Source organism: Carassius gibelio, chromosome A7, assembly GCF_023724105.1.
Source record: "Carassius gibelio isolate Cgi1373 ecotype wild population from Czech Republic chromosome A7, carGib1.2-hapl.c, whole genome shotgun sequence".
Taxonomy (NCBI): Eukaryota; Metazoa; Chordata; class Actinopteri; order Cypriniformes; family Cyprinidae; genus Carassius; species Carassius gibelio.
In genome coordinates this window covers 2,508,591-2,531,894 of record NC_068377.1, presented here as the reverse complement: position 1 = coordinate 2,531,894, position 23,304 = coordinate 2,508,591, and the positions used below count along the sequence as shown (strand labels likewise).

General features: G+C 42.0%; 1 protein-coding gene and 1 long non-coding RNA gene across 2 annotated transcripts; one reads left to right on the top strand and one right to left on the bottom strand.

The window, feature by feature from the left end:
• Window positions 1-2,392: 2,392 nt before the first annotated feature.
• Window positions 2,393-6,625, bottom strand: LOC128016378 (uncharacterized). The gene has a single exon (XM_052600854.1). The coding sequence runs from the start codon at window positions 6,623-6,625 to the stop codon at window positions 2,393-2,395; it is 4,233 nt and encodes a 1,410-aa protein (XP_052456814.1).
• Window positions 6,626-16,047: 9,422 nt separating this feature from the next.
• On the top strand, window positions 16,048-18,425 carry LOC128016279 (uncharacterized). Its single transcript, XR_008184120.1, has 5 exons — window positions 16,048-16,122; window positions 16,739-16,793; window positions 16,918-16,957; window positions 17,364-17,462; window positions 17,884-18,425. It is a non-coding gene; the product is annotated as an uncharacterized LOC128016279 (long non-coding RNA).
• The last annotated feature ends 4,879 nt before the right edge of the window (window positions 18,426-23,304 follow it).

Genomic DNA, 23,304 nt, shown 5'->3' with positions numbered 1-23,304 from the left:
CATAACTTTTTCAGGTAAAACTATGAGACGGGGCTCTAGCTGATTGTGAGTGTGAGTGTGTGTTTGTGTGTGTGTGTGTTTGTGTGTGTACTGGTATATATGGTTTATGAGGAAATGAATGTGTATAACGACATGGGTGCTACTTTACAAATTAAACATGGTTTATGAGTAAAACTTCCTGTGTCTCCATAAAACAAAAGGCTAACATACCAAACAGTGTTTTATGAAATTCACAAATTGTCAGTCGTTTTCTTTGAGGGGTAACCATTATATAACCATTACGCCTATGGAGAGTCCCCGTAAACCACATATGCAAGTGTGTGAGTGTTCTACAGTCATGTCAGTTTGATTGGCGTAAAGTGTTTGAGTTAATTAAATGTGCTGCACTGTAACACACACACAGACACACTTTCAGTCGATCACATACACTTACAAACTCTCACACACACTCCACATTATTAATGAGTCATTATAGCAGCTCATAACAGGCGAAATGCCAACATGCCTACACAGCAGCTCAGGTCAAGCTCTCTCTCTCTCACACACGCACACACACACACACACACACACACACACACACACAGATTTATCATCAGTACATCAGAACTAAATGTTTCTACAGCTGTTTGGACTTTAATATTCCACAAGTAGATTTTTATATTATATTAATATTATATGAAGGTCACATTAAAACAATCTAGAAACTGGTTAACTGAATATTTATTTATGCTGTTTTTCAAATGTCTTTATATAGATGAGATTGTTTGATTCATTCTTAACCCTCGTGATTCGTTGGAAATCCAGTTACGTCTGTGTTCCTAACTGGTTTCCATGCAGTTTGTCAATACACTACAATACACTTTTATCTACTTTTAGTGACTCTTTGCTCACCGAGGTGCAATTAACTTTAACCAAGTATAAAAATCTAACATTATTTTTGTTTTGTGTATTAAACTTCTCCGTTTCTGTTGTCTGGTTCCCAACCTATATGATGTTAAAATGTGTTTCTCACACTTCTTTTCAGTGCTGCGGCAGACTAGTAATTGAGGTCTAAAAAAAATATCAACAAAAAACATTTTTTCACAGACTTTTGAGAAACAGCCAATTGACCCTGGATGATTCAGAAGACGAGTCCTGAATTTAAAGAAAACTTTGAATCTTAAAGGAATAGTTTGCTTAAAATGTGCTCACCCTCAGGTCATCCAAGATGCAGGAGAGTTTGTTTCTTCATCAGATCTGGAGAAATGTAGCATTGTATCAGTGTCTCACTAATGGATGCTCTGCAGTGAATGGGTGCCGTCAGAATGAGAGTCCAAACAGCTGATAAAAACATCACAATAATTCACAAGTAATCCACAAATTTGTTTCATATAAACAATGCTTTTAGCAGCTTGTGAATCTGAAGTGGTGTGGATTACTGTGATGTTTTTATCAGCTGTTTGGACTCTCATTCTGACGGCACCCATTCACTGCAGAGATCCATTGGTGAGCAAGTGATGCAATGCTACATTTCTCCAAATCTGATGAAGAAACAAACTCACCTACATCTTGCATGGCAGTACATTTTCAGCGGATGCTCATGTTTGGATGAAGCAGCTCTAGTCGTCTGTCTGTCTCTGTCTCAGTGTGTGTGTGTGTGTGTGTGTGTGTGTGTGTGTGATCAGTGCCAGTCATCAGTATGTGCTGCTAATGACAGCTCTGCTCTGACAGGCCCAGCCGCTCTGGATTCACACTCGTTAGGACCCTGACGGACCTCCGCCGGCAGCCATCCAGAGAAACAAACGCCAGCAGAATAGCAATAGCAGAAAGTCAGTGAATGAGGCCGAGGTCTCCGTCTCAGTGAGAGAGCGATCACGTAATCCGTTTGATTCTGCATATGGGAACATTTAGCATGTATTATTTTAGTATAATATTTATATTACAGTATTTATTAATATTTTGGATGAGCTCTTATGCATGCATATAATGTTTATATTCCTTATAATTTAGTTTTAGTAATTTTGCTGCATACTTTTTTTATATTTCTATCTAGATTTTATAAATACATTTAATAAGGCTTTATTTTTAACTCTTAATTTTTTTTTTGTAATTTTGCTCTATTTAGCATCTAGATCTATTTATCATTTATATATATATATATATATATATATATATATATATTGTGGCGGGGAGAGTGATCACACGGACGACAGTACTGCAGTGAAGTCCCCAGAGGGGCGATTTATTGAGCAGTGGGTGAAAGTAGACTGTGCAGTGCTGGCGTGCTCTGGTGTAGGAGTCTTGGCTGTGCAGCCCAAAGTATCAGTAGGTGCGGCGTGACGTGCTGTTCCTCAGACACCTGAATCTGAAAGAGAGCCAGAACACAGTGTTAGTCTAGTTCTGGAGTCGAAGCTCAACTACCTCTCCTTTTCCTCTGCTTAAAAGCTGTTCTGCTGATGAGGTTCAGGTGTCTTTGATCACCATGCTCTCCCCAGTGATTGCAGTGTGAGCGCTGTTTCCTGGGCGACGCTAATCCCTCGTTAGCTGGCTCACCACACTCCCCCCCCCAAAGCGCCGTCCTGGTACTGCGTGAACATCTGTGGAGAGACAAGGGAGATCGGGGGGGTGGGAGGGAAGTGTTATTTGACAGGCCTGACCATAGTGACCACATCCTGGAGAGCCCATCGGCATTGCCATGAGCTGCCCCAGCCCGATGCTGGACCCTAAAGTGGAAATCCTGGAGGGCCAGGAACCATCTGGTGATCCTGGCATTAGTATCTTTGGCCCGGGCCATCCACTGGAGCGGAGCATGGTCTGTGATAAGAGTGAAGGTGCGGCCCAACAAGTAATACCTCAACTCTAAGATGGCCCACTTGATGGCAAGCGCTTCTTTCTCCACGGCTGCATATCGAGTCTCTGCTGGGGTGAGCTTCCGACTTATGTATACGACTGGGTGCTCCTCTCCTCCTTTCTCTTGGGAAAGGACTGCACCCAGGCCAGTGTCGGAAGCATCTGTCTGTAGGATGAATGGGCAGCTGAAGTCCGGGGCATGTAGGACGGGCGAAGACGAGAGCGCCTCCTTGAGGGTTTGGAATGCGGCTTCAGCTGCCGCCGTCCACTTCAGCTTTTCTGGCTGTCCCTTTTTGGTCAGGTCTGTCAAAGGGCTGGCTATTGAGGAGAAATTTGGTATGAAGCAACGATAATATCCGGCTAGTCCCAGAAAGGCACGCACCTGAGTTTTGTTGGTGGGCCGCGCCGCTTGCTGAACCGCCTCTATCTTTCTGCTCTGAGGTCGGATTAGCCCCCGGCCAATCTGGTAGCCCAGGTATTGTGCCTCTGCAAGCCCTAAGTGGCACTTCTTTGGGTTAGCAGTAAGTCCAGCTCGCCGCAACTCCGTTAGTACTCTCCGTAACCGATCGAGATGTTCCTCCCAGCTCACCGAGTGGATGACCACATCATCCAGGTACGCAGCGGCGTAGGACTGGTGCGGTCGCAAAATGATGTCCATCATTCTCTGGAATGTGGCAGGAGCCCCGTGAAGGCCAAAAGGGAGAACCCGGTAATGCCAGTGGCCACCAGGGGTACTGAAGGCAGTCTTCTCCTTTGAGTCGGGGGTGAGGGGCACCTGCCAATAGCCCTTGGTCAAATCGAGTGTAGAGATGTAACGGGCCCCACCTAATCTCACCAAGAGCTCATCCACACGGGGCATGGGGTAACCATCGAAGCTTGAGATTTCATTCAGCCGTCTGAAATCGTTACAAAACCGGAGAGTTCCATCTTTTTTTGGGACCATTACGATGGGACTGGACCAAGGGCTGCGGGATGGCTCGATGATTCCCAGCTGGTGCATCCGGGCTACTTCCTCCTCAATAGCCTGCCGCCGAGCCTCCGGGATTCGGTAGGGCCTCTGCCGAATGATTTCACCAGGGGGCGTGCGGATCTCATGTTGTATAATCCGGGTTTGCCCGTGTAGTGTATTGAACACATCTTTGAATTGTCTGACCAGGGTGGTTATTTCCGCCTTCTGCATCGGAGAGAGCTGTTCCCCTACTGCGACCACTGGGGTCTCCTCCTGGGCAAAAGCTGCCAGTTGCTCCCGGGGTGCCACCCACCTCTTGAGCAGGTTGATGTGGTAGATTTGCTGCTCCTTCCGGCGTCCCACTTGGCGAACCCGGTACGTTACTGGCCCCACTTTCTCTATGATGGTGTAGGGCCCCTGCCAGGAGGCTAGGAATTTGGAAGTCGCAGTCGGCACCAGAACCAGCACTCGGTCCCCAGGTTGGAATTCCCTTGGCTGGGCTGGCCGGTCATACAGCCGTTTCTGGGCGCGCTGTGACTCTGCAAGGTGTTCTCGGACAAGAGGCATCACCCGTTCAATCCTCTCACGCATCTCTCGCACATGTTCGATAACGGTTCTATGGGGTGCTGGCTGTTGCTCCCATGCCTCTCTTGCCACATCCAACAGCCCACGGGGCTGTCGGCCGAACAACAACTCAAAAGGCGTGAACCCAGTGGACGCCTGAGGGACCTCTCGGATGCCAAATAACACATAGGGGAGCATCAGGTCCCAGTCACGCCCATCTTCCGCCACCACCCGTCGCAACATCTGTTTCAGTGTCTGGTTGAACCTTTCAACCAATCCATCCGTCTGGGGGTGGTACACCGAAGTGCGGAGCTGCTTCACCTTAAGGAGCTGGCAGAGCTCCGCCATGAGCTGAGACATGAAGGGGGTTCCCTGGTCAGTCAATATTTCCTGTGGTATTCCCACTCGGCTGAATAGCATGAATAACTCACGGGCAATGGCTTTGGAAGTGGCCTTCCTGAGGGGCACGGCTTCGGGGTACCGGGTTGCATAGTCCAGTATGACTAAGATGTGCTCATGACCCCGGGCGGATTTCGGCAGAGGCCCAACTAGGTCCATACCGATGCGGCTAAAGGGCACCTCAATGATGGGTAGTGGCACAAGTGGGCTGGGTGGAGGCTGACGAGGGGAGGTGCGCTGGCAGGTTGGACAGCTCTGGCAAAATCGCTTCACTTCCGCCTCCAATCCTGGCCAGTGGAACCGGTCTCGAATCCGTTGTGTGGTGTTAACCACGCCCAGGTGTCCAGACATCGGGTGCGAGTGTGCTAGCTCGATTACCGTCTCAGTCTTGGTCCTTGGCACCACTAAGAGCAGTTTTTCCTCCCCCCGACGCTGGGCAACACAGTAAAGCAGGCCATTCTTGATTATGAAGTAAGGGGTGGGGTGCGGCGGGGGCTGGCGCACCTCCTCCTCTATTACACGAACCTGAGTCCAGCAATTCTTCAAGCGCTCGTCCTCCCGCTGCTCTCGGCCAAACGATCCCCCTGCTGTGATCTGTTGGAACAAGTTCATATACATATTAGTAGAATTAGCACACTCACCATCCCCGTCGCTGTCGGTGGCCAGAAGGGCTGGTCGGCGGCCTTCTGTACGTTCTGCTCGTTGTTTGTGGCGAGCCCGGGGGTTGGGTCCTTGTTGCATCGCGGTGGCCATTAGCTGATCGAAACCTGGCCAGTCTCTTCCCAGTAGCACCGGTACTGGGAGGTCTTTAACCACCCCCACCTCCAGTTGCCATGTCCCGGGGCTGGCTGAGATGGTAACACGCTGTGCGGGAACGTTGCGGGTGTCTCCATGCACACAGGTTATGGGTATCCTAGCTTTCCCACTCTGCCGGGGTCGCAGTACCCCAGGCTGGACCAAAGTGATCGAGCTGCCCGAGTCTAGGACAGCTCGTACGGTTCCCCCATCCAGGCAGACGGTTCGCTCAGGGGCACCTTGCGGGACTGCTCTATGGACAATACAACCAGCTTTCCACACGCGACCTCCCGGGGATGGCGGCTCGGTGGGCATGGGTTCATCGGTTTGTCCCAGCGCAGGTACCACTGGTCCATTAACTGGCCTTGAGGTGCCCTCCGCCTGTCGTCGGTCAAGCTTGGTCTTCCGTGGCGTTGTCGCCACTCTGTCTCCTGCCTCGGGGGCAAAGGATGCCTCTGCCAGCTCCACCGCTTCCATCAGTTCTGCCAGACTGGAGGGGTTGCGCATGTTCACGAGCCTCCGGTAGTGACGTGGCAGGGCCCGAAGCAAGCGATCAATTACCACCCTCTCAGCAACCTGGGCCGCCGTTGGGCCGTCGTGTAAAAGCCAGAGGTGGGCAAGGCGAGTCAGTCGGGCAGCTTGAGCTCGGATGGTGAGGTGCTCGTCGTAGGTCCACTGCTGGAAGTGTCGGGCGGCACACATTGGGGACAGCCCAACCCTGGCCAAGATTTCTTTCTTCAGCGCGTCATAATCCTCATTTCGGGGTGGTGGGAGGGAGTAATATGCTCGCTGGGCTTCTCCTGTCAGGAAAGGAGCGAGCAACTGTGCCCACCGCTCTTTCTCCCATGCCTCTCTGGTCGCAATGACCTCGAAGGTGTGTAAATATGCCTCCACGTCATCCTGGTCATTGAGTTTCGTGAGGTGTTGATGGGCCTGCCATCGTGGCTCAGGGAGTGGGGTTCGCTGGGCCGTGGCACCACGCAGCTGCTCTACCACCTGTTCCGTCCTCTCTTGCCGGGCTGCCAGCTGCTCAGAGAATTGCTGCTGTCGGACCGTTATTTCTGTGAGTCTGCGAATAATCTCCTCCATTTCCAGCCCCCGAGGCACGCCGAGCCGAGAGAGAGAGAGAGCGTGGTTCTACGGGGACACTTAACGCTAATTGTCGATCCGGGTTTGTGGGGAAGGAATCACTCTCTTAGTGCCCGCATTCTCCACCAGTGTGGCGGGGAGAGTGATCACACGGACGACAGTACTGCAGTGAAGTCCCCAGAGGGGCGATTTATTGAGCAGTGGGTGAAAGTAGACTGTGCAGTGCTGGCGTGCTCTGGTGTAGGAGTCTTGGCTGTGCAGCCCAAAGTATCAGTAGGTGCGGCGTGACGTGCTGTTCCTCAGACACCTGAATCTGAAAGAGAGCCAGAACACAGTGTTAGTCTAGTTCTGGAGTCGAAGCTCAACTACCTCTCCTTTTCCTCTGCTTAAAAGCTGTTCTGCTGATGAGGTTCAGGTGTCTTTGATCACCATGCTCTCCCCAGTGATTGCAGTGTGAGCGCTGTTTCCTGGGCGACGCTAATCCCTCATTAGCTGGCTCACCACAATATATATATAAAAATTTAGCTTTTATTTTTATAATTTCAGTTTTCATTTTAATTTTAGTTTGTGTTTATGAATTTTGCTGTTTTGTTCGTATTATTAATTTTGCTTCATATTTTTATTTAGCTTTTATATATATTTTTCAATTACCTTTAATTTAGCATTTTCAATTTTAAGTTAAGTGTTTGTTTGTTTTTGCTTTATGCTGTTATTTTATATTATATTTTAATATTGAAAATTAGTTTTGTGAGTATCTTGAATTAGCTTTTATTTAATATTGTCAGCTTTTGTTCTTTTTCATTTTAGTTTGCTTTAATAATTTTGCAATGTGCTTTTGACAGTTTATATTTTAAAAAGCTTTGTGCTTTTACTAAAATGAAGACTGAAAATTGTATTTAGTTTTTCACCTAATGATTTTTATTTTAATTAAGCATTATCTCAGTTACCAAAAAACGATTTTTAATGGTTTTAGTTTTATTTTTTAAGTTTTAGTAAACAATAACAACAAGGCTTGAAATCTCAGACTTGGACCATGAAAGCGATCAATTTCCCCTGATCTTTGTAAGACAGATATGTTCTGATACAGTGATATCTCTAACAACATGCTTACATGCATAAATCAAAATCTACAGTTTTGCTTCAAGGCCGAATTACATCTTGTTGCAATGAAAATGCAAAGTCATGTTGAGTGCATTGCATTGTGGTTTTGCACATTTTGTAAATGACCATGAATCACTGAGGTACTAGTATGCAGCATGTCAGTATCTCAGACATTTACATTGTACAATCCAGCAATCAGCACAGAACCACAGCTGTTCATCAGCGATGCTGTTCGTCTGATAGTTGCCATGGAAATGGAGCAGTCAGGTGACAGCGGTGTGTGTGTGTGTGTGTGTGTGTGTGTGTGTGTTGGGTCATTTCACCGCATGTTCCTTTTCTCCGCTCGCTCCATCTCAACATCCAGACGCCAATCACAGCAGATAATCTTTGAATTAGAGGGCAGAGAGGCGTCTGTGTTAGATAGCTGGCCTTTCTATTGGCCAATGGCATTTTAATTAAATATATGAACACGGCCTGAACTGCAGCTGAAGTCCAAACACAGATAACATCATCTAATCATCAGGAGCTCCTCAGAGATGAAGGACAGACCCTCGTCTCTCTGCGGGAAATGTCTCGCTCTGCTTCAACACTTATCGGACACAGAAGTGCAGACTGAGCTGTAGCTTTCCTCACATATTTATATTTTAGGTTTAAAGTATTTGGAATCTTTTAAAGCACACTTAACCCAAATTATATGCATTTTAAAAAGGGGAATTATTGTTATTATTATTATAATTAAGTGTTATTTTAGCATCACTGAAACACTATTACCATTTTGAGTTAGTTTTTATTTGCATATGTTCCATTTAAAGTTATAATATTCCGATAAAATCCACACCACTACAGTTTATCAGTTAACGTATGTAGAAGTGAAACGCCATGTTTGTACTGATGGATTTGTTTCTTACAAACATCGCATTTCTCCACTAAATTTCTACAAATCTGTTTTTGTGAAGAAACTCTTTCATCTACATCTTGGATGGCCTTAGGGTGAGCACATTTTCAACATTTTGGGTGAACTATATTCCTTAATATTCAAAATAGAATAGCACAAAATGAAATAAAACGACTTTCTGTGTTAACAGACAGCGTTTGTCTTGTTTTTCATGAGCTGTCCATGAGAATCAATAAACGCCAGATCTATGAGCTTATAAATCACTTCTAATGGCTGTGATTCCTGCATGTGATACATTTAAACATTCTCCAATACTTGATTCACTAATTATTTATAGTTGGTTATAGTATGTTAGTGTGCAAGCTGCTAAATAAACCATGTAATAAGAGCAACAAAAATAAAAGTGCACAAGTATTGGCTGGTATGAGGTACAGTGTCTTATAAGGCAGCATACGTTTTGGAACAGTCTGTCTAGTGCCCTAGGTAGAGATCCTGAGGCCACAACATTACCCAGCACTCCACTGGGCCGCTTCACAAACTCCAGCTAATCATTTATTTACTAAGGGAAACCTACAGAAGTTTCCACCGAGAAAAGCTGCTGAATATGTCATGGCTCTCATTCACTAATAACTATGTACATTTTACAAGTTCATGTGGGCAGAAGTTGTTCTTGTGCTACATGGCCGCCGGATTCACAACACCTGCACAACGCACATTCATTTGTTGTTGCGTAGTTTTAATGCTGACGAATCGCACAAGCCAGCGTCAGTTGCATAATTCATGCCCAAATCATTTCCATATAAGGGCATTTTGCGCAATCTCTCCTGCTCTCATTTGAGAGCCCATGCAACACAATCTTAAAGTGTGCTGTTCTCAAAAATTCAGCACATCTTTTTATTGAACTGCAGGGGAGAACATTTAACTGTTCATGAGTTAGATTGTCTGGGGTTCTTGAAGTGCAAAAGGACAGACTCATGATGTCTGAGTAGAACAGTGCGAGCAGCTTCTGTGGCAGGTTGATTGTCCTCAGCTGGCGAAGAAAGTACAATCTTTGTTGGGCCTTTGTAACAATAGAGCCAATGTGATTGTCCCACTTCAGTTCCTGAGAAATGGTGGTGCCCAGGAATCTGAATGACTCCACTGCAGCCACATTGGTGTTCAATCATCATCATCCTGGATGAGGCTGATAAGTGTGGTGTCATCTGCGAACTTCAGGAGCTTGACAGAGAGGTCAGTAGAGGTGCAGTCTTTGCTTTAGAGGGAGAAGAGCAGCGGGGAGAGAACACACCCTTGAGGGGCACCAGTGCTGTATTTTGTCTGCAAAAGTTGGTGATTCACTGACAGAGAGCTTTGTAGCGAATCAGCTCAAAGGGGAAATATGAATAATCGATCATTACTAATTACGATTAATTATAAATATTTAGATCCACTGTGAGTATTTACTTGAAATCTCAGGGTCAACTGTCTGTCAATTCTAAGAAAGTTAATTTCCTTGTTAAGAAAATAGCTTTCTTACTGTACAATACTACTCAGAGCATGTAGCAAAAATCTGCATTAGGGACTTCAGTTAACTACATAAACACTTACAGTAAGCTAGTATAATACACACACACACACACACACACACATAAAAAAATTCATTTTTGACTGAAAAATCTCACCCTTCATCTTTAATAATAGACTGAGGTTTGCACTTGCTACTGCGTTAAATTAAACAGCATAAATATTTTATGAGAAATGAAAAGATCTTTAGATTCTCCCGTTTAACAAGATTGTACATGCTTGTTTTTGAACATCTGATGTTTTTTTTCAGTTTCATACTAATGTACTTCACATCTGATGGTGATTGTAGAAGCTCAGAAAGTTTCTCTTGATGAAACAGCATCATTTGACAGTCACGACTCCAGCATAATTTCAATCTTCCCAAGAGACCACAGAAAGTATGCATGCATATTTAGCAGCAGGTTTTATGGCAACTCCAAATTTCTGAAAATGGCTTGAGTTTTAGTTTTGCTTTTTAAGAGTCAAAAAAAAAAACAAAGAAAAAAAATCCATTCACATTTCTGAAAGGTTTCTCTGCGGGTCTAAAAATGCCTTGAGAAAAAGATTTCAGAGTGACAGCAGCTCTTAAACGTCTTTCTTGAGTGTATAAGAGTGTTTTGGTGGTACAGAGACTCTCTCTCTCTCTCACTCTCTCACACACACACACACACACACACACACACTACACTACAGTACATAAACTGTCGGAAAATAAAGACCCTCACACACATCAGACATCTATCTCTTCTCTAAACACACACACACAAACACACACACACGTTTGTTTATGTATAAGTGGGTTCATCCCATAGGCGTAATGGTTTTTATACTGTAAATATGGTATATTCTATGGCCCTACACCATCCCTACACCTAACCCTAACCCTCACAGGAAACTTTGTGCATTTTTACTTTCTAAAAAAAAACTAATTATGTATGATTTATAAGCGTTTTGAAAAATGGGGACATGGGTTATGTCCTCATAAGTCCCCCTCTCCTTGTAATACCTCTGTCATACCCATGTCATTATTCAAAGTTGAGTCCTGATAGAGTATGTCACAAAAACATGCCCACATACACACTTTTTTTTACTTAAAAGTTTGTTTTAAAGTTTGTTTGCTTTGGAATTCTCGATATTCTTAATAATGAATGGGGGGGGTGTAGTTATATTTAGTGAAAATAATTGTAACATGGAGTCAGAGATGGTCGGATCCATATGCAGTAGTTTATTAAAAAGAGTGGTCAAACAGGCAATGATCAAAGGACAGCGTCAGGTATGTCCAGGGATATCCAAAATCGAAAACAGAAACAAGCAGAGGTCGGGGCAGGCAGCAGAGTCAGCAGAATCACAGTCAGTATAAACAACCAAAAGTCAAACACGGAAGGAACAGGAAAAACGCTCGGAAATGCTATACAGAACTAAACAAGGCTTCACCCTTAATGAGAGTCCATACACAGTTTTGATTAGCCCTAAGCACAGGATTCTGGGAAATGGAGTTGGAAATGGGTCCTGAGTGAGTTCTGAGTGGAGTGGCCTCTACTGAAGTTAATGGGCACTCCAGCTGACGATTGTGACATAGCACTACCCATCCCCCCACCCCCCAAGGAGTGGCTTCCAGACGCTCTAAACAATAAAGGGGGGATGTGGAGCAGAGGTAGAACAGGGGGAGGGATAGAGGGACAGGTCCGTGTGGAAGTGGAGTGGCCGGGGACTGGGACAGATCCAGAAAAGCAGGAAGCCCGGGTGGAGCAGGCAGAACTGGAGCCCTTCCTGGGCCTAGCATGGGGAACAGGAGCCTTTCCTGGGCCTAACATGGGGAAACAGGAGCCCTTACTGGGCTTAACTCTGGAACAGGAGCCCACCAGGGCATAGCAGGTGGCGTGGGAGCCCACCAGGGTGGAGCAAGGAGCCCCCACACCTGAGCAGATGGGATAGAAGCCAACCAGGGTGGGGCAGGTGGAGCTAGAGCCCACCAGGGCAGAGCAGAGGACCACCACAGCCGAGCAGATGAGACAGAAGCCCAACAGGGTGGAGCACAGTACCACCACAGCCTATTCGATGGCACAGGAGAGCAAGTCTGGTTAAATGGGACTGGAAAAGATAACGTAGACAGATAAATGGTGGCCTCTGTACCGTGATAAGGCAGGTAGAAAGTTCACAGATGGTCCCCATAGCCATGACAGGAATGAATGAGAGTTCATAGACGGCCTCCATATCTGATCTGCAGCAGTGGTCGCCACCTCTGGAGGTTCCACAGCAGTAACAGTCTCCTTGACGGTAACACAACAGACTGAGAGAACATTGCTGGGTGCAACAGACAGGATGACGAGGCTCTGGAAGCTCAGCTGAGACGTAATGAGGCTCAGGGTGATCTGTTGTGGTATGATGAAGCTCTGAAGATCTGCTGAGATGTAATGAAGTTCTGGAAGATCGGTAGTGATTTGACTGGGCTTATGAAGATCAACTGTGACTTGACTTTGTTCATGAAGTTTAACTGTGAACCCCCATGTGTCAAGTAAAACCACAGTTAAACTTCAAAAAATGGTCACTAAATGGTGACTTGACCTGACTCTGGACAGTCAGCGGTGACTTGACTGGACCTTGATTCTGGAAGGTTGACAGTGACTTGACCTTGTTCACGAAGATCAACGGGGACCTGACATAACTCTGAACTATCAACGGGGACCTGCCTTGACTCTGAACTATCAACAGGGATCTGTCTTGACTCTGGACTGGGCTGGCGGCCATGTTGTGCAGTAGCTCTGGAGTGGCTGCCATGATGTGAGTGAGTCTAGGGTTGTCTGCCTTCGTGGCACGGGTCCCTGGACTGGTGGCCATCTTGTGCAGTGGTGCTGGGCTGGCGGCCATCTTGATAAGAAAACCTGAAAAGAACCTGATAAGAAAACAAGAAAAAAAGAAGTGCCCATATTAGATGTTTTACTGTAAATTAATGATGACTTATTTTCACTTCTGAAAACTGCACATTTAACAGTATTAAACTGTAAAATTACATTCCCCCATTAGACAGCTTTTCATCATGAATAATAAGGTAAACTACCTTTAACAGGTTTTACTGCAGCATGAAATGCAGTAATTTCTACAGAGTAGGCTTCATTTTCTCTAGGAAAACTATAACTTATTATTACTTTCTTTTTATGTTCTTGGATGGACGAGTTTGTGACAGGTTCACCCGACACCCCATTGGTTTTCTTTGGCCTGTGAGTCTGGGGGGCGATTTATTCTCTCTGCGAATGAGTCAGAAGGCAGTTATGGCTGAACAGTAATATCGATATGCGGTCAGCACCGCCAACACAAGCAGACTGATAAATATGACAACATGTTAAAATGGACAAACTCTATTTAAATGAACACACACAGTCAATACTGAGATGAATAATAAGCCAGACACACACAAATAACACCACACCATCATCAATAAGACCCCCTCGATGACGTGCTCAGCCCAACAATGCTGTTCTGGATCTGTGGAAGGTTTTAAAGCTACTAAAACATGCTGCAGATGCTTTTTTTATCTGTATGTATTTACCATTAAATCAAAACATTAGGTACTTGAGAATGTGCAGTGAAAGTTACTCCACTGTGCATCAATACAATAGTAATTTCTGGACACACGTAATTAGGCTACTCAGATTAGTTTTTTATTATTATTATTATTTTCTTTTTTTTTTGGGGGGGGGGGGGGGGGGTAATATGGACCATGATAAAATCAAGTTTGTTTTCATATTCCATGATAATAACATATTTGTGCTCCCTATAATGGGTCATTGAGGACAATTTTTACATTTAAGAGTGGGTGAGCCATTTTCACCTTGAATGCGGGACTTCGATAAATGTGCTAGATCACGTTTAATTATTTTCAAGAAGATTTAAAGTCAGAAAAACAATGACATATCCAATATATGGTCTGATCTGAATCGGGGAGAAATCTGCACAGACCAAGCACTGTTTAAACAGTCTAAAACAGCTCTAAACAAATACGTGGCTGGATTTTGACGTGAGAGACCACAGGAAATTGACTTGTTCACTGGATTAATTGTTATTATGGATTATAGACTTGTATTTTAGCCAAAAGCAACTGTTTAAATTAAAACAAATAATAATAATAATAATAATAATAATAATAATAATAATAATAATAATAATGATGGATTTGCTTCTTACAAACACACAGCTTTTGGCTTCTCAAGACATTAACTGATGGACTGGAGTGGTGTGGATTATTGGGATGTTTTTATCAGCTGTTTGGACTCTGACGGCACCCATTCACTGCAGAGGATACATTAGTGAGCAAGTGATGCAATGCAACATTTCTCCAAATCGGATGAAGAAACAAACTCATTTTGGATGGCCTAAGGGTGAGCACATTTTTACATTTTCGTGAACTTTTCCTTTAACTGCTAGAATGTTCTGCAGGGAAACATTTTCTAACTGTAGTTTTTGAGAGTTTTTGTGTGGATGGATTTTATTGAACATTTTCAATAAACCCATTTTCTCTTACTGAACACAGTTTTGTTTTTGTTTTTTTGCTCTTTGTTTACACACAGACAGAACAGTGTGTGAGTTTGTGTCAGCCTAATGGATGTTTCAGCAGATCGACATGAAACGCAGTGCATCTTCACACTGATTATCTGAGTTGGTCTGTGGGTGTTTCAGATCAATTCTGAATCTAACTTCATTAATTTTTTGAACTCCAGTGTGAGCAATCCCTGCGGAGCCATGTTTAATGCCTGTATTTAGCGCATGTGGTCAGCTGCATTATATAACCGCCCGCAGGTCAGCCGAGAGCCAGAAAAACTGAATTTCCTTTCTGATAAAACTCATTTGGGAGCTAGTCTGAAGTTTGGTTAATATAACTCCATTGAAAATGAAGTTAACCGTGCACTCGACCGGCGTCCCGTTGTGTATCGATGGCCTTGCTTGTTGGGCGTTAAATTCTTCTCGGCAGGTGAGCGGCCACGTGGCTCTAAATGGAAGGTGAGATCTCCTCCATCTATTATTCATGAGTTTCCCCTGCAGTTGTCACAGGTGAGACGTCCTCTCAGTTTCCAATCACCGGAGAACAAATGAAGCCGCCTCACAGCCTTATAATTAACTCATGAGTCATGAGCGTGACAACAGGTTAAAGACTGTCAGAACAACTGAGCACAGAAATCTAGATGGTTTCTAAAATTACACTGCAAAATATTTTTTTTTTTTTTTTTTTTAGTTTTCCAGTTAAAGCGTCTTGACATTGGCGGAACAAAATAAGTCTACCTGAGGCAAAATTGCATAAAGTGTTGAATGTGAGAATCATTTAAAATTGTTTTAAATACAAACATTTTATTAGATTAGCAAGTTCAAGCAAAAAAAAAATAAATAAATAAAAAAAAACGTTCTGTCATCATTTACTCGCCTTAATGTTGTTCTTTCTCCTGAAGAAGATATTTTGAATAATGCATTTAACAAAACAGTTGATGATAGCAATTGACTTGTGGTTGAAAAAAATAAAAATACAATGGAGGTCAGTGGCTACACTGTAAAAAGTGCTACACCCACACAGTAGGTTTTATATATTTTAAATAGTTGTAATCTAGTTTATTTTATTTGTTTTATACTAAAAAGTATAAATATACTTCCTCTTTACTTAAAATATATCACTTTTTACATAACAATATATTTTAAGTAAAACAATAGCAATTTATTTGGGTAGCTTTTTGTATGAGTTTGTTGTGTACAAGAAATGTTATAAAAGTGAGTTGACATACACAATTTATTTGAGCAGCTGTCAATGTGGCATGTGTGTTCATCAAACTTAAATATTTGAAATAAAAAACACATAAAAATTCAGTTGGATTTATCCCTTTTTCACTGGCGGGGACATTCCAAGGCAGATGCTTCCTCGGCACTTCAACTGTTTGAAAGCTGCAGCGGATCTAAATTTCACAGACTGATTAACACGGTAAGATGTGCAAGTTTTGGCAATTTATTGGTGATGTAAAGTCACGCACAATCGTTCACTCAACTAGGAAGCTAAAGTAAGGTTTGCAAATTGTACTGTATAGCTAGCTATCCTGCACACATGGCAAGCTAAGTTGGCTACACAGTGCTAAGCAGTGAAGTCTTGTATGCAACGATCAGAAGACAACAGCAGTTAAGACCGTGTTGTTAATATGAAATTAAGTGCTTTAGTAATGCCTATTATGTTTTAAGACTACTTTGTCTTTAATTTTACCAATAATATCACTTTTAATCGTTAGTTAGCGTTAACTTACCCTGTTAACTGCCATTCACATTTTTGAACATAGACTTGAAATTGCATGATCCAAACCTATAATTCACGACTGAAAACATTTTGTAACATGATTTTGATGTACAATTTTCATGGTAGATGAATTTAAAATGGGTTTCAAAGGATGAATTTTGAGATTTTATGTTTTCAGGTGATATATAATGTTTTCTAAAGTGTGATGGAGAAAAAGGCAACAAAGAAGACTTTATATATATATATATTTCAAAGTGCTGTGTACTGTAAATAAAGGTGACTTGACTTATTTAATTTCATCTTAATAACACAGTCTCCGGTGGGGCATGCAGCTGTCGTGGGGTCCTCGTGTTATCAGCAGCAGAGTTGTAAGTGCATTTGATAGCACTGGCTCAAAACCATAAAACTATTTTTAACCTGTTACTTAAATATTTTACATTTACCACTGGTTTTTAAACTTATTCTAACATGCATATTTTTTCTGGTCTTTAGGTAACCAAGCGTTTTTGTTACCTGGGGTCTTCAGATACAGGTAAGAAAAACTTCAGAATAGATACAGTTAAAGCTATAATTATTCCCAGGTAAGTAAAACATAGGTAAAATTGCAAACAATAGTGTTGGCTCCATACAATTACATTTCTGAAGTAGGTTTTATGTACCAACCACCAATAGAAGGCAGATATGATCACCTTTCTGCCTCCTTCTACTACTGCACTAATAGAAGCTTGATTCATACTGATAAATACAGCCTACATGGTCAGTTAAATCTCAATTTTGTGAGATGCTGGTGATAGTGTGAGATCTTGTACAGTACAGTGGTAGTGGTGTATGTATAGTACAACCTTTTACATCAATTGCATGGTTGAAATACAGAGGTTCTCTGATTTGTGATAGTGTCATCAGGCAGTGAATTTTGATCAGATTTTACTTGTTAACAGGATCCGTCTGGCTATATGGAGAAAAGGAGAGAAATGGTACTGAGATGCCTGATTGAGTACATATGGGAGGGAAAGGAAGACCTCATCAGTGTCCACCATGTATGTACTGGGCTTAAAGCTACTTATCTAATTTCTGTCTGTATGTTATTACTATTGTGATGATATGGGGTAATTACTTTGTTCTTGAAATATATTTAATACAGTAATGTGATGACCAATAAGGTACAGGCAAGGAAAATTGCATTGTTTTATTGTAATGTATCCTTTCAACCAGAAAAGACAACACTCATGCTACAGTAGATCATGATAGTATAGTACCAACACTCTATGACATTGTCATGGTAGACTTCACTCTGGTCACATGCTCTAGTCAAAGTATCCATCTAGTATCCATCACCTTAAGCAACTAAAAAGTACAACTTTGACTTTGTGTCGTATCTGTCTTCTACCAGTCTGCTATATTCATCTCAATACCTGTTTGTCTGACCAAACTCTTGATTCTTTTTTGTCTCCTCAATAGAGTCATGATGAAACAGAGGTGTACGCTGAGCTTGGCAGTTCCCCACTGAAAATACACACGTGCCATCAGCCAAACACGATTGGGATTATCACAGTAGAAGGACAGCCCATGGTCAGAGGTGTGCCAAACCTGTAGAAAACCTCCTGTTTGGACTTGTCTATGCCCACAACCTCTAATATCATTCAAATCTGGTGTATACTTCTGAGATATATCACAGGCTCTTTGTGGGATTGGACCCTATGCATACTTTTGTATGTTTTGTAGGCACTGTTAAAAGTGACACTAGTTGACACTGAATAAATGTTATTGTCTTTAATCTGTCTTCCCATCTTTTTCTTCTTCAATTGAATTTGTAATTGTTATTGATAAAGTCTGTTTATGTAAAGTGATTTACTGTACTGCTTAGAATATAGACATTTAGATGTATTTTCTGAGGTAATAGCCAGGACTTAATTAAAATGTTTATTCACATTTGATTAGGTTAAATTTACTATGAGCATAAAGTTCATAAAACCTAACTAAAATGAGTACAGGTTACTTGTAGCAACACATAAATATGTTACATATACCAAGAAAATTAGGTTTATCTAACTGACTAATATAGCACTTATTAGTTAACTCAACCTGATTTTGTTGTGTTTGAATTAAGTAATTTTACAGAGTTTATTATACTTGAAAAAGGCTGCAAGTTGACTCAACTTAAAAAATCCAATGCAGCCACTTGCCTCACTTTTTATAAGTTTGATCTAGGTATTACTTTTTACAGTGTACCGTCAACTGTTAAAAATAATCATAAGAATGCAGAATACTTTCCCTGAATCAGGGTTATTATAGTTAACTAAGACTCTCTCTCTCTCTCTCTCTCTCTCTCTCTCTGACGTAATTGAGGAATCAGGTGTAAGTGATTCATCTTCAGGAGGCAAAACATGACAGAGTTTCAGGACTGTTCGGACAAAAATAAGAGTTAGAAATAATAATTTGTGTTTAAAAGATTGAGTTAAGTACTTGTAGCGAGGACAAGATTTGTTTTCAGCAGTTTCATGTGTTAAGGCTGAGAAACACAGTCTGGATGTGTGTTTGTGTTCAACTTCAGCTCAGAATGATGTAAGGCTGAAGTCATAACAACATGCTTGCTTATTAAATCATTTATTTCTTGCTTGGTGTGACAGCCATGACAACTGGTGTTTTTGCAGAGTCAGTCAGGAATCTCCAGGCTGTCGGGCTCCCACGAGTTCATGACTACCCATAATGCACTGCGTTGCTGTCATGTGAGGGTGCATGTGGGACGTGCTGTGGCTTTGGGAGTGAAAACTGAGCCCAGAAGAACTGAATCTCATGAGTTCATGAAATCTCAGCCAGTATGTATAATTGTAAAAGTGTGAATGCAATAATGTGATGTATAACACAGCTAATGCTTCTCTCAGAGTTATGAACAAAGCTCTTCCAGTAACGTTAATGAAACATTTGGTCTTTATTAATGTTTTGTATAACATTAGCATAAATGTTTTATTTATACAGTACATAATTCGTGGAATATTTTAGTTGGATGTTCATCTAATATTTTAAATGTTACTACTTGTTTCAAGGTAACATTTTCATAACCTAAGTGGAACATTTGTAAAACGTTCTTATTTTTGTTAGCTGGAAACTTGGTTTTGGTGTAAGACACAGTTACCACAAAAGATATGGGTGCTGTTAGAATTACTGTGGATTTCTATGTAAATTAGTCATACAATTGGATCTGATCTGAGCCCAGTTCACACCAAATCAGCTCTGTTTACACCTGCTATTAAGCTGTGTTTTGGTCGATCGCAAGCAGATGAGAGAGACACATTACAATTGGTGTTTTACTCCATCTTTTTACCCATTTTCAACAACTTTCCATGGTCCATGTGGGGATGTATGTATGGGCTTTTTTCTGGTCTTTCGATCGAATATTGCAAAGGGAGAAACGTTATGGAGAGCAGCAGCTTTCATTTCTGCTCTGAAAACTGCAAAACTATGCCTGAAGCTGTGGGTTTGTGTTAGAATTAGACCTGGTAAAGAGAACATTATGATTTGAACTTTTTTGTTCTTCTTTTGTTTTGCCATTGGACCAGACTTATAATTTCAGCTGTCGAAGTTTAAAACCGATTTCAATGACACGTGTCGTAATGAATTGAATAATAAGGTCAGCAGGCAGAGAGCACATGAGCGTCTACACTATGAAAGCAATCCAGTCAAATGTGTTTTAGACTATCTCTAGAAGTGGTCAAACATGGACAAGCTCAAAGTGTTTCAGACCCCATTTAAACCTGTATTTAGCATTGTCCAATTGTGATCGGTTTCGACAAAACCAGGTGTAAACAGTGCGCAGTGCTGGCCTGAAAGTGTTGTGTGAAGAGGAATGATGCCAAAATCCTCCCGTTTGTTGTCCAGGTTTAATCTGCAGTGAAAAGACATTTTTGGTGTTTTTTGCTCTAAAAGGAGGGTAAACAAGTTATTAGAAAATGTTCACTTTTCACATCACTTTTCTCAACCTTGTACGCTTAAAGTAATGTAATTTTTTGACTGCACCAAAGCATAAAAACACCATAATATATAATCACATCCTAATTTCACATACTTGTTTCTCCGAAAAACAACACTACAGCCATTTATTCTACTTTGAAAATGTGCATTCTGTGTCAGAAGGTCTGGTTTTGTTTTGGTCTGTGTAACTCCACCCTCTGCTAGTTTAACCAAATTTAGCGTTTCCATCACTCGCTTCTGAAGTGATATGTCAAAATGTGAATAAAAACAGACTCATGGAAACATGGCTATTGGAAAATCAATCAAAAATGCACACCATGATACTGCAATTTCTTATTTATTTATTTATTCCCACCCAGGGAGAAAAATTCAGTCTACACGATGGGTGTTGGTTTGGTCATCATGTGTAAATGAAACATGTTTAACAAACTGCAACATCTTAAAGCTGTTTCCTACTTGTCGTTCACAGGGATTCGACTTTGTCGTCCAAAGAATGTATGGAAAAAAAAAGGTTCACGAACTCCCTCCGCTGTAGCCCTCAGCGATCCACAGCTTCAGCATTCACACATCGTCTTTCTCCAGCTCTCTGGAGGAGTCCGAGAGGTCGAGGGACACATGAGACTTTGAAAACCCTCCAGAATCCTTCAGAGCCAGCAGAAGTCCTGCGATGATGACGGTGTCTTCAAGATAAGCTCTCCTGTCAGACCTGAACCTCTCCACTTATTCAATCCACACATCCTTCTGAAAAAAACATCCAACATCTGGCATCCGCCCCCGCCGCTGTAAACAGAGGCCAAAATCCAGATGTCTTCCAGAAAACGCTGACAAGACTTAATGTGGAAAGCGAGCAGGTAAATGAGAGAGCAGCACCTATAATTCTCCCAAGAGCCCACACTTTAAACATGCAGGATACACAACATCAGCCTGTGAATACCTGAGACCTGAAATACAATCCTGCACATTCAGCATATTCATGCAAACAATAATTATACAGAATAATTAGCAGTGTGTTTGCTAAGGCAAGCATCCCCATTACTGATCCTCATACTCATTGATTTGAACTCTAACCCTGTGGATGAAAATAGGAAAATCTCATTTGACCACACTGCTACTTCAGCAATAACACAACTGGATGCATATTTATGTGTTTTCGTAATCATTATTATTAATAATACAAACCAAACGACTGAAGACAGCGAGCGAACGCTGAAAAGGGGCGGAGCTACATACGTTCTATAGCATCAATTCTTAACATTTTTATTAACATCTAAAGGACAGAGCTGTGCTATATTTCCAGGAAAGCAGCAGACTCGTTTATCTCGCAGAAGTAGTGTTGCTCAGAGTTTGAGTAGCGCCAGTAGACTCTGAAGACTTCAGCTCTGTTCTGCTTCACTGGCTTTGCTGGAGAAATGTCTGACCTCTCCATAACCTCAGCTAATATCTGTGTGTGTGTGTTTGTGCGTAACTCATTTGTAATCGATTTATGTTCTCCTGTTGCTTTTGCCTTCAGTTCTGAGAGGGACTCTACCGTCATCCAGCTCTCTCTCTCTCTCTCTCTCTCTAATCCCCCTGGGTTTTCTCCTGCGTTTTTCGTTTCAGTCTCATCTCTCTGTCCTCAGTGGTGAATCTGCTGCTCTCTAATGCTGTACGACTGCTCACTCTGGCTCTCTAACACACCAGACTCATTATACTCTTCATATGGTCATACATTCATGTGAAGGTCAGGTTTACCTGGAAAAGATTAACAATAAAATAAAATAAATCTAATAACTGTTTCATTGTTGATTAATTCATGGTGGAGGAGTGGGTTTGTGATCCTACAAACCCTAAAATACGCTTATCATATGGTCTGTTACATTGCTCGGATAATTAGTTATTAATTAATATTCAATTTAATTATAGGAAAATGGACACCCTATGGGTTTAAATGTTGCATTTTTAAATATTTAAATATATTTTACCAGGGAACCCCGCCATAAAACGTGTATTTACCCTCTGGAAAGCATTTTATTTTTTTTTCTGTTGGCAATGGCATGTACCCTTTCAGCCAGAGCTGAGCCATGTGTGGCAATGACGGCACGGCGGGGATCTGGCAAACATAGCTGGGCCGATTGTTGGTGGGAGGTGTGTGGCCCAAATCAGGGTAAGATCTGGCAGCATATTATGTGACCCGTGATAAACAAGATAAATACAATATTGCATGATAATATTTAAATGATCGCAAACATTTTAATGAAGTGTATTATTGTTAAAATGTAGTCTTTGAAATGGCAAGTCAAAACAGAATGATACATTATAATTTCAAAATCAAGCAAATCAGTCAAGTGCATTAAACTACTTAATTTTAACTGCATTAAAAGTTATATTATTATTCATGGTACAAATAATCTTAAAATCCTTACATGAAGAGATTCTTTATTAGAGATATTTATTTGGTTTACCATGGCGCACATTATTTCTATTAGTATGCTGTCATGCACAAGCATTAAATAAAATAATCAATTCTCTATTTTTATTTAAATCCTGTGTCCGTGTGATGCTTGGTGTGAGGAACATATCCTAATTCAAACTGCATTCATTGGCGACATGTATCCCCTTCCTCTGTAGCTATAGTAACTATTGAAAAATGTGCCGTTAAGAAGTTTTACTGCAAGTTTTATGGCAGCGATATCAAACGCTCATTGGCTCTCGTCGGTTTCGTCAGAGGTTGCGACATGCCGTGTTTCCGATGATGCATGTTTTGAATGAGAAACACGTGCCTTGACAAAGTGGATCGGGATAGTATTTTCAGCGTTTAACAATTTAAATTATTCCCTGATCCTCGCACTACTATTACATTCTGCCTGAGAGGACTGCAACTGAAATGCATCATCATTTGGATAACTGTGGTACTACTCTTTGAAACATCTG

Bases quoted from the DNA above. Each gene is read 5' to 3' on its own strand.
- LOC128016378 (XM_052600854.1), bottom strand. From the start codon at position 6,625: ATGGAGGAGATTATTCGCAGACTCACAGAAATAACGGTCCGACAGCAG.